At 45.6% G+C, this 12,524-nt stretch overlaps 1 protein-coding gene across 1 annotated transcript; it reads left to right on the forward strand.

Annotated features, from left to right (window-relative positions):
* Positions 1-352: 352 nt before the first annotated feature.
* LOC116843225 (histone H1.2-like) lies at positions 353-5,909 on the forward strand. Its single transcript, XM_032813454.1, has 2 exons — positions 353-4,041; positions 4,636-5,909. The coding sequence occupies exons 1-2, from the start codon at positions 3,856-3,858 to the stop codon at positions 4,954-4,956; spliced, it is 507 nt and encodes a 168-aa protein (XP_032669345.1). The 5' UTR covers positions 353-3,855; the 3' UTR covers positions 4,957-5,909.
* The last annotated feature ends 6,615 nt before the right edge of the window (positions 5,910-12,524 follow it).

The following is a 12,524-nucleotide window of genomic DNA, read 5'->3' on the forward strand; positions in this document are numbered from 1 at the left end:
ACTTGATTATACGACCACTTAGAATATTAAACGATAAAGCATGGCCGAACGCATCGCCGGTGCCAATAGCCGTTCAGCTCGTTTAATTCGCCCTATACGTCGCTTAAACCTTATTACGCGCGTGCATAAGCGATCACGTACGCCTGTTAATAAATTTCTGCTCATGTGCCGTGAGCAGCTCGAAATCGGTATTTTCCTAACCGCGAGCTACCGACGTAATTGCGCGGATAATAATCGACGCTCATGAGCCGGAAGAAAGGAGAGAGACGGGAGGGAAGGTTGGAGGGAATGTACTAGATCATGCTTGATACGCCACGATTAATTTATGATGCTTTGCTCTGCCCACCAAGGTGTTTTCGCGCATAACGAGAGAATTCTGCAGGGAGGAGGGAGAATTTAACGGCGTGATAAATCGTCATCCGATATCTTTCGTCGTTCGTCTCGTAAAGCTCGGCAATCCGAATTACATCGGAACTCGAGCGGAATTTTTCGTTGTTCACAGCGAGCGTCGCGCTCTCTCACGACTTTCGTAATCAAAATTTTATCGTTGCGTGTGCTTAACTTGGAGCAGGAAATTAAAGCAGAAAGAGAAAGATAGAGAGAGAGGGGGGAGAAAGAGTGAGAGAGGAAGAAGGTGAGAGAGAGAGAGAGAGGAAGAAGGAGAGGGCACATGTACTATACGTACGAAACAATATAATGAAATGCTGAGAAACATCGCATTACGCGATACGTTGCAGCAACTCTTCAGTCACATATTGCTTTCCGGTAACGCAGTTTCGCGTTTAATAAGTCCAACCTCGTTTCATTTTGTGTATTTCGTTTGCGATGAAACTTCATTTCGGCCGTGGCAATATCGGCAACAAACTGCTCGTAACAAACAGTGTAAACTGTGAATACGGGCACGTTCGCGGCATTACCGGCGTTTGACGGTGCCTGCATATTATTGCTTTTTAAATAGCGCATCGGGCCGCTTCATCCCGGCGTCGTTAAGCGCATTGCGAATTTGTTACCGTCGCACAACCAGTTCGGTTATTATCGTCGTGAATTTAAATCGTTACCGCATGGTTACCGTCATACTCATTTTTTGGCGTCGCCGCCGCTGCCATCGCCGCTTTTCCCTGGGAATATTTGACAATTGACTCGATGTTGTTTCGGAATTAGTTCACTCGACATCCCCCGACACCCGTGTGCACAAACAATCACTCGTCAATGGAACGGAAAAAAGGACTGGCTTACATCGAAAATGCGCGTTGCATTTCCAATTACCACCGGCGAGCCCGGCCCGGCAGCGCGCGATAGCGCGAATTAATTTCGATCCTGCAAAGAATGGGGAGGATACGTTTTAATTTGATTGTTTTAATTTAATTGAAACAAGCGGGAACACTATGGTCGCGCGCATGTAGCATTTGCCTTTTTTTTCTTTTTAACTCAATCTCGATTTGCCGCCTACGTGCACCACTGTCCGGTTATTTATATTTGGTTACATGATTTCTTGTGCATTACGATCCAATAAATATCGTAGATAAACGGCGGCGACGCGGAAGCGACGAGGCCGCGAGCATCCACCGGCAGAGAACACGCGGTATCTGCGCGATCTATTAAATAAAAAAGAAAACACACACAAAAGGAAGAGGAAAAAAAGGAGGACGCGTGGGGGAGGCAGGCACGGGGTTAAAAATCTCGAAATTATAAGCGCTCTCGCCTCCGCCGCCGTCGGGCTTGAAGTGAAAAACCGGCGCGATTCAACGCGGCGTGAAATTAAGTGGTTTCGCGGAGATTAATACCGGCCGATTACAGCTAAAAATACGTTCTCGAGCAACGGCCGACATGGCCGTTCGCCGCGTAATTGTATTCCTTTTTTTTTTACTATGCAAATGCGCGCGCGCGCGCTCTCCTCGCGTGCGGATATCGCCGGGCTTTGCGGTCGCGTGCGAATTTCCCTTCTTCGGCGGCAACATATCGTCTGCCGCGTTATTAGCGACCGGGCTTATCACGGGGTCGCCGCCGCCGCCATGTATATGATTGCATAACGATTCCGACGCGCTCGGGCTTATTGCGCGCCGTCCACTTTCGTTTGTAGACCGATAACGACGGTCCGGCGACGATCAATCACCGCGGTAATGTTCTCGCGCGTATCGCCGTTCTCTCCTTTCTAGCCGGCGCGATGACTAATTTGCGTACTCCGCCGAGCCGGGGGTTGTAGAAAGGCCGCACCCTCCTCGGTGGCTGATACCTGCGCGAAGTGCATCCGGCCGGTGGACGATGTATTATTCAACGGTTGCCTTTTTTTCATCGGACGAGAAAGTAATGCCTATCGTAAAGTTGACTGATTGGGAGACAAGGAGAGCGAAACGCGTGCCGAGGATACGCCGATAACCCGGGGAACGTTGCAATAAAAGAGAGAAAAGAATGAGCGTTGCGCTGGGGAAAAGAAGGAGAGAAAGAGAGAAAGAGCGATGCGTTCGCGTATACCAGCTCTTATGCATTGCATAGCATAGATGCGCTTATGGCGCAGCAGGCTAACGTCACGTTTCTTTCTCTCGGATCTCGCGACACGCCGCGCTATTAGTATATACGCCAACACCTTGGTGTGTTTTGCTATTTATCTGTCATTTCTTTGCCATTTCTTTGCCATTTCTTTGCCATTTCTCTGCCATTTGAGCCAGTTTCCTGCTGCGCGATCTCTGATAAATATACATAAGTAATTTTGTTAGAACGTTGCTTTTGTTTTCGAGATACAAAAAATCGCGAAGTCCCTCGAATATAAAGAGAAATACATCTACGATGTGTACTTTGGCGTGTTTGGCTAAGAAGATTTCGAAGATTAGCATTGATGTCTTGAAAAGTTCAAAAGTTTTATATATTGGGAAAGGAGATGTCTAAAAAATAAATATATTCAATAGATGTTAATGATACATCTACTTGTTCACAGAATTTCAATAATACCTTCCATTTTCAGCTATGGTATTTTGCTCGAGCATATTGTGTGTACATATTTTTCTATCGTAACTGTTAGTTTCGAGAAATATCTGCAACTCAGTCACATTAAATGCAACAATAATAATGCATATATGTATTCGTACGTTCCCGTTGCATTTAATGTGACTGAGTTGCTGGATTCTTCTGAAAATCAACAGTCATGATGCAAAAATATGTAGATACAATGCGCCAGAGCCAAAATATCCTAGCCGGAAATGGAAGGCGTTATTGGAGGCCTGTATACTAATATGCATATTTTTACATTGAAAAAAAATTCCCTTTAAATCAGAAAATACATATTTTTCTAGAACACCGTTATTTCTCATAAAAGCGATTGTTTATTCTGCCTAAATAAAAGAATTTAAAATTAAGCAAATATTTTATTGGTATCCACCGAAGAAATATTTTATTTTTTAGATTTTTTTTTGTTCAGTGTAGAAAATTAGTGCCTATGCCTGTTATTTATATGCCTGTTTTTTTTCGAGGAACTTTCTGAACTCTGGTATATATTGGTGCAATAAGCTAGAGTGAAATAAAATATACTTGTTTCACTCGAACTTATTGCACCACATAGTCTACACCACACAATTCAGGAAGTTGCTCGAAAAAGAACAGACCTACAATTTCCAGGATATCTTCGAAAATATATCCCGCCTGAAAATAGTCTTGGTTCGATAGAAACAAATGATAAAGATTAGTCGCCGATGGCTTCTCGGGGCGAATTGTTTGACAGTTCTCACGGTGTAAATTTTCGTGTCGATTACTTCGCGAAACTTTATTTATTATTTCATCGATTACTTCTTATATTCAGCCATTGTAACAGTATTCACGTTAAATTGCGGCTGTGGTTTATGAATCTGAAGAATTAGCACGGGAATGGCGGGGAAGCGAACGAAAACTGTGGCAAGGGAGAGAAGAAGCAGGGTTAAACCCACGAAAATCGCTGCGTTGGTCGTCTCGGCCATAAAGGATCTCCGCGAAGCCAAAGGCTCTACGTCCGAGAAGATCGCGGGATACATTAGTTACGGCTCGAGTATGCCCAAGGAATTTGTCAAGCGACAAGTGAGCGTGATGTTACTTCAAGAGGAAACTTGCAATACCGAAATTGAAATTTAAGCCATGATCCCGCAATTTGTTGTTTTCATTGCGCACAACGCGCATGCATATTTGTGTGTAATATTTGCGATTTCGCAGTTGATTGAGTGTTATAAACACCTTAACAACAACACACAACGTTCACACGATGCCGTCGATTCAAGTAAAAAACGATAACGTCGATTGAAATCAACGTCGGCAATATTTTTCCATTTTTTCTGTTTTTACACATCAATCATTGTCACAGGCATGCGTATGTAAAACGCGCACGAGTGCCAAGTTCGTGTCAATCTCGCGAATCACTCTGGATAACGATTTTTTAACAGAAAGAATCCAGAAATTTTCACCAGTTAGCTCCCAATTACTCCCTTTTTCTCTCATTCTTCTCTCTTTCTCGCATACATACACACACATACACACACATACTCTTGAAACACAGAGAACATTACACGCTCGTGTTGTTTGAGCGCTTTTACGCGGTGGACGATTTTTCGTGTCACACTTTTGCAGATCCATTTTATCACCTAAGTTGATTACGTCGACATTTTCGCGGTCTCGCAGGTGAAGGCGGCTTTGAAGCGAGGCGTGGAGCACGGCATTCTGCGAAGACATCGCGGTCACTATTTCCTTCTCATTGGCGACGAATTGGATCGCGCGAATCGTATCGCCATGCGATTTGCAAGATTGCCGACGCCGTCGCCGCGGCCGCTCGCCAGGTCAAAAATCAATTCTGCCCGTAAGATAAAGGACCGTAAGAGACCCCGAGGAATTGGTAATAGAGTGCGAAAGAGCAAAAAAGCTCGCCGAAGCCGCAGCCCCTCAGCCGTTCCTAGTTTGACGGACAAAATTGCCGATGACGACGTCGCGTTCGCGACGGAGTGAAATCACTTACCGATCTGTATAATCCTGGGAAAATATTTTTCCGTGCGCGCGCGCGCGCACGCGTTCCTGATGCCTGTGTTTGTTCGCGAAACTATTATCTGTTTTCAATCAGAGGAGACGTAAAGTTAACTCATCCGCAAACAATACTCGCCGTGAACGTGTGATAAACATATGATTAGAACCGTACCTGTGCGAAGGTACGACGAGAGTCGTCTATCTGTGAGATCATGTGCAAATTATGTCACGTGTATCGATGTTGTGTTGCTTGAATGATAAAGAGTAAATATCCTCGCGTTGCTCTTTCATCGGCACGTTACTCGCATTGCCCGTCGAAATCGAGAAATAATGATCCACGTGGCGGACGGATATAATGGTTATGAATATTAATTAAAACTCTCGCCGCGCCAGCTCGATCATAAATTATCGATAATGTTTTATCGTTATCGAGATTTTAATATCCTCCGGCACGATGAAGTGGATCGCGATGTTCTTAGACGAACGGCGACGGTGAGAAACGGATGAATCGTTTTCTATTACAACGATATATCGAGTCGGTCGTGTCTCGACCCGACGACGACAACGACGAGCGGTAGCATCGCTTCAGCGCTCGTCCGCGCTGCGGCAGAATTAAGTGAAATGAGGAACGAGCTTTTTTCGTAAATTGCACCGGAGGTAAGGCGACCATTTATAAAAGTTAGGAGCTTCTTACCCGGGCCGATAAACTTAATAGCTTCAGAAATTTACGGGGTTTGGCATGCTGAGGAGAAAATTTTGTGCGCCTCTGTTCTTGCCGATCGATCGCGCCCGCAACTTCTTCCTCGTTTTATTGGGTACATCCGCGTCATTACGCTCGCGAAATAATTTCGTTCTCACTTCGCCGTTTTTCGTCTGTCTCTCTCTCTCTCTCTCTCTCTCTCTCTCTCTCCCCCTCTCTCTCTCTATCTTTTTCTCTCTTTCTCTCTCTCTTTCTTTTTTTCTCTCACTCTCCTCCTTTCTCCTTTCTCTCTATTCTTCCCTCACATTCTTTTTTCTTCCTCGTGTGTACACGTCTTGTATAGCGCAATATCTTCGATGGAACATATTTACGGCGCCGTGACGGCGAGCTTAATGGCGGAATGTGTAAGTCGCTGGGTGGCGCTGTGTAAGTTACGTTTTACGCGACTACGCGAGAAAAGGCAATATGAATCGTAAAGCGCCGACTAAAGCTCGTCGATGAGATATAAATGCGGCAATGTTGTGTCGATCGATGCAGCGCGTATTGAGGAGGAAACCCGGTAAATACGATCGATAAGTCCTCAAGTTGCAGTATACGAGGTGCCCCAATTTATCGGATGTCCTCGTAACTACAGTTTCCTTGATCAAATTGAAGGTGATTTTTCTCTCAGGAAGACGTCGAGTCAGGTCGTAGTTTATCGTCAATTTGCAACATCACACAACGAGCGTATTTATTCGCAGCTTTTTAAGATAAAAAAATTGTTGAAGATTCCTCCATCAAAGAGTCCTTAGCAGATCCTGCGACTTGATTTTTGCCGGAAAATTCAATTCGCCGAGGACTTGTTTCCAATTTGTTCTTGAGAGAGTTATAGGTGGCTCAACATTTTTCATTGAGGGAAAATTGATCCCAAATTGAGTAAAGAATCTACAATGTAAAGGTCGTCCTTTGGGACACCCTAGAGGACACGCTGCTGCTCGCTATGACTATCGGATAGTGTCGGGATTAATTTGATGATGGGATCAAATAGCCGCACAGTTACGGCCGCGCACGGCACATCGAAGCGCGCATCGTTCATTTGGAGTGTCTTCTTGCACTTCGACAAGCTCGTTTATCATGCGCCGTTGGTCGCAACTTTAAATAGAATCGCGCGTACGTTGAAACTGGTATTAAAATTGACTGCGAATAGTTAGAATAGCGAGTGAACGAGGGAGAGAGCGAGCGAGCGAGTCTTAAGTTGTTTCGAGAGACCGTAACGTGCGCGGCAAGTTAAGTAACTTCAGAGAAGGCGTGCGATAAATAAGAGACGGAATAGTCGCTATTCTGCTTCTTGTCGCCTTTTTGCCGCGGAATTTTATTCGCTCGCGGGCGTTCTTCCGCGACGAAATTTTTTGTGGAAGGCGCGCGCTCGTGTTGTATCGGTTTGCTTGGAATTTCGGCGGAGCGAGCGGCGGGGATGCAGTTGCGGGTGTTTCGCGAATTTGTTTCGAGACGACTGGTCTGGAATTCCACCGAGATCCGATTAAATTCCGCGAGAGAGAGGAAGCGAGACGCTTCTCTAATTCTCGGCTCTCTATAATCTTGCCGGCGGAGACTAGCTACGAACAAACGGTCAGCCTGAGACAATCTGAATCCGTTCGAATGATAATTCGAGAAGCTAGTCGGCACCTAACGGCTCTCATTTCCCGACGTCGATAAAGCGTGGATCCTCGGCGATGGCGTGTCCGCGTTTAGGAGGTGCTGCGTTGAGTAAACCGTTCGGGCGTTAACTCTTTGCCGACTGGTTTACAAGCGTGCGGCGAATTAGTGCGCCAGCTTAAAATTGTTCCGCATACATTATGGCTTAGTCGAGGTGCACGCGAAAGCCCTTAATCGCGTGTGCAAACCTAAACTGAATTGCGAATACTTTGTCTCGCGATCTATAATGAAACGCGGTTCTTTCCACCACTTTGCCCAGCATTCTACCATTGGCACTATTTTTTGGTGCACTCTCGACAGTCGTAAACGAGATATTTCACAGTCCTCTCTCGTGCAGGAATATTCCAGGTGACCCAGACACGTGCACATGTCATGTAATTAACGCAATAAATTTCGGTTAATTTCGATATCTCGTTAATTAAGAGCGGTTAGACGCACGGGCGCGTTAATGTGCGCGTACCGGAAACGGGGTATCAATAATTCCATTAGCGCGTACTCCTTCGCAGCTCGATGGCGAGTACGCGAAGCCATTACCAAATTTCGCTTACGCGACGGTCGCGGACGGGATGCGCGTAGCGATCGCGGTGAGAAATGTAGTCTCGAGTTTATGAGTTTTCGCCGAGAGAGAGAAGACTGTGTGTATGTGTGTACATTGTACGTGCTCGCATTGGAAACGAACGGGCTTTGCCATGGACACGCTATAATTGTAAGTTGCGCGACTCGGTCGTATCAAGGAGCCCAGTTGAATGCCGTTAGTTCGAATTCCGCCGAGCTTCGCGGTTCCGCAACTGCAATTGCGTGGCTCGCATCGAGCAATGCAATCCCGACTGACCCTGCGTTTCTGTTGCATACGGCGGAGAGAGAGAGAGAGAGAGAGAGAGAGAGAGAGAGAGAGAGAGAGAGAGGGAGAGAGAGAGGGCGGAAAAGGGAGAGGACGATGTCGTCCTTGCGCATCTGGGAAACCGGAGAATGGAACGGAAGCAGTTGCGGCTGACTGCAAAGGTATCCGCAGTCTTGAAAGTGGCGGGTTATACTGGCGATTGCTCGGATTAATCGTTTTCCTCAGGAACATGTTTATCCTGGAATTGCTCATTGTTCCGTGAAACACAAATTAAGCTTGCCTGCGCCAATGTGGCGTGTTTAGACCGCATTTCGCCTAAATTGTCCACTCTGTATGCTCTTCTTAAACCTCCCACGTATTATGCTGGGTCTGTGAGACTCAAACGAATATTCGATCGTTCATTAACTTGTAGTCCAGGAAAACTTTAAAATAGCGAAAATATGTTTGTAGATTTTGGTCTCATCGCTAGCTATTATCTTTTAGATGAGGCCTTTTTATATCTCTGAAAAAATCATAGTCTAAACATTTTTGAACCTAGTGATAGTTCGAAGTTGTCTGACAGACTCAGATCGCAAGGTGAAAATATTAATTCCTAGATATTTTTTTGTCATTTTGGTGTTTAAATACGAATATTTAAACTCTCTACATATGTATATATATTTGTTTTACGTTAAAACTTTAAATATTGTTATTTAAAGACCAAAATAATAAAAATGTCCAGGATTAGAGAGGGAGAGAGTGAGGTACGTATGTGGAGACATGGTATTTTACTGTTTTATGTCTCAAGAAACATGTTTGCACGCACGGAGTGTTGGTAATCCTGCCGACAATTGTGTCTCGGTGTTGCGTTCCACGTTTAGTTATTCAACGTTCGGCATTATTGAACGTCGAACTATATCCGCGAACACGACATACTCCAATCCGGTCTCTCGCAGACAGCAGGCGAGGAATGAAAGATACATTTGGCGAGGCGTTTCGTGCTGCGCCGTTCGTCACGATATTTTATTACTGTCAAGAATTCCCGAGGCGTATTCGCGGGATCTTGTAAATCCGGCATCGCCGCGACATAAATTTCGTCGAGTAACGTAACCGTGATAATCCCCGCGGGAGCAGAAAACATTTGTCTCACTCTCATAGAGTTCGCCGGGACTTTCGGGGGCGCGGCGGGGGAGAGGAGTCGTATCGATGCGACTGCTGTCTTAAAAGCAGATCTCTCGCGACGATATACTTCAAATTCATCGTGCTTCCCGTGTTTACGCGACAGTCATCTGTAACGGATGCGCACCGGCCGTCGCATACAAACGAGAGATATCCGTTCACACGGATCCGCGACTGAAACATTCGCAGCGAAATAACCAGTTGCGCTGGATCACAAAGGCCGCATTTTTCTCTCTCGCCATGAGCAATTCGTCGTGTTCATCTGAATTAATCGGCAATCCGCAAAATTTGTTTGCTTGACACATCATTGGACAATTTCGCCGAAACGTCCTTTATACAAAGCGGCTGTCAATTCGCACGGCGTGTTTATATTTTTCAAATATTCGCGTGCCATTTTGCGACGGACGTTTCATGAACCGGACAGATTTTCGGGAATTCGTAGGCGAGAGCGCGCAACGACGTGACGCGTAAGGGGGGCGACGCCCCCTGGGCTTTTATACAATTACACGGTTTACATCGGTAATTACGTTATTTGGATTGAACAATACTGTGCTGACCATACGGGTCACATCCTGTTGCATGCACAGTCGTGTGAGACAATGGTCCCGCACGCCTACATCTCGCAGATGCTTGCAGAATAATATAGGATATTATGGCGGAGCGAGAGTACGCTCGACTGCGCAAAACCGCACTTCAATGGTTCATTATATACGTATTAAGATGAAGACTCGCGCAATCTCTCGACTGCCACTTTATTATTTCATGAGAAAGCATATTCGCAACTTTACACACTTCTTGACTTCTCCGCTATTCTCGCACAACTAAACCCATAATAATAATAATGTTTTATCAACAGTCGACCTCTTTCGACATTTTCACTTTGTTGCGTCGCAGCAATATAGATTTTCATAAGAAGTGCTCACGCAACCTAGACTAATTCCATCTTAATTACATCGTTTAAACGGTTCTGTAAACTACGAAAATCTGCCTTATTTGTGAGTTATCGCGAGATTAGATTTTCGCGTGCGAGCAGCAACGAGCAGAGCAACGCGCACAGAGTCGTGGGGGCGGCTCGCCGCTCACAATTTCCGCCTGTAGTCGTAGCGGGTATTAGTTCGAGTTACAGAGAGATGTTGGCGTCTTCGGAGTTGCAATTGCACGGTTGAAGCAACGTAATAACTCCTATTGCACGTGGGACACGATTGCCTTGTACTGCTGCGAGATGTCTGGAGCTGGAATGAAAGGAGACATGCTCTTGACGAGAAATGAAACCGTGTTCCAATAACTACGCCGCGTAATTGTGCCAATTAATGGGTCATCCGCGACATACCCGGTGTCTAGTTACCCATTACGTGAACAAAATGCTCTAATGGTTTACGACGTTTAAGAGAACGCACGTTTATTTCGCATCGGAGAGCCTTGGTCGATTGCGTATCGCTCCGTGTTCGTTAATTAATATCCGTACACGCTGCAAAGAGGATTTAACGCGATCGGATTTTCAAAATAACAAATCGCGAAATAACGAAATATTCGAGGAAGGAGAGAGAGAGAAAGGAAGAGCGTGTGCGTATCTATTGTATGTAAAATATGGTTTTGCCTCTGTCTGCTCTACTATTAATTTCATCAGTAGTAGAAGGGTTCAAGCTCGAAGAGAGAGAGAAAGAGAGAGAGGTAGAGACAGAGAGAGAGAGAGAGGGAGAGAGAGGGGGAGGCAGAGAGAGAGAGTTAGAACACTGTCGTTTGACCACAACGGTGTACGCGGTCTTGGAAACGGCTCGTTGCATCCGTAATCGCGCGTATTAATCGATTCCCTCGGGAATACATCAAGCAGAAGACGGTTGGAGACCAAAGGGTCAGTGTGCACCTCGCGCACGAAACGAGCCTTTGGACTGGCAATCCGACCAAACGGAATGCATGACGTTTCTGCGATCCATGATGCCTTTTGTGGCGTTAGCCCAGCGTCAATGGCGATCCCTTATATGCATATGCGTATATATTCAAATGCATACCGACGGAAAAGCCGTTTCTTTTGTACCCACGTCATACAACATCGCCATAGACGCTTCGTGGCATTTGCAAAATGTAATATTCGCGTCGTGAGCTGAGCGAGGATTGGGTAATCATTTTCGCGCGCGCGATACGTCAAGCACGATGAGAAACGCGTAGGTACTTTGACTGGAAGATATTTCAGATTCCACGAGTCTGTGCCGCAGCGCAGCGCGGCATTGAAATACACCGAAACGAGGCTCTTTTCTTCTCGTAGCTGCAGTTTGAAGCGGCTCGAGCAACGATCGTTTCCCCGAACGACTCGTCATTGATGCTTCTTCGTTTTCTCGCGCGATTATACATGGTCGTATCGGCGCTGAGCGGCTGAAATAAACACTGAGATGTAATGCGTTAATGTAGAACAAGTACAGCGGAGAGCAAACGAAAGGGGCGATAACAATGAACCTCACTTTGAAACGTGCCGGTTTGTGTGTGCGCGCGCTAACGGTGAGAGACGTGCAAAGCAGGCCGTAAAGTAAGGCGAGTAAACAGTAAAGCGAGACCGGGGCGTGCAAGTAGTCCGAAATATTCGCCGTTGGGTTTCGTGTACTTCGCCGCTACAATTAATACAGACTTCAATCGTCACTATACATTCAATCCGCGATATTCGGGTAATATTTCCCTGTCGGTGTGTTCTGATGCAAATTATGTTGGTCATTAGAATTCATCGTGCATCCCGCGCTAATGATTGTATTACCGACACAAAGGGAACGAACGTGCATTGGGGCGAAGATATTTCCGCGTGAGGTGCGCGATGTTACGCGAATACCGAGAAGATCCGCAGTGTCGTGTACGTCCTGAGTGCAATTTTTGCGCATGTCAAATCATCTTGGCACATCTTCGACGTCTGAACGGAACGATATCTCTTGGGCATATAATTGTTGGAAAATCGTGCAAAATGCTGCTACGTTAAACCGACATTAAACCGACTGCAATATCTGCGCAACGGAAAAATATCATTCTGCCGTTGAGAAAAGCGATTACTCAGTTCGCTTTCCTTCTTTTAAGTAATGGTTAGCCTCAAGGAAGAATGTTTCCTTGATAATAAAGTCTTAGGAAGTATACTGAGAAAAGAATACTTGGAAATTTATTTGTGGCATATAAGGTTAATTT

The sequence above is a fragment of the Odontomachus brunneus genome, unplaced genomic scaffold, assembly GCF_010583005.1.
Source record: "Odontomachus brunneus isolate Ranch 3 - 2012 unplaced genomic scaffold, Obru_v1 Obru_scaffold_030, whole genome shotgun sequence".
NCBI classification, from domain to species: domain Eukaryota; kingdom Metazoa; phylum Arthropoda; class Insecta; order Hymenoptera; family Formicidae; genus Odontomachus; species Odontomachus brunneus.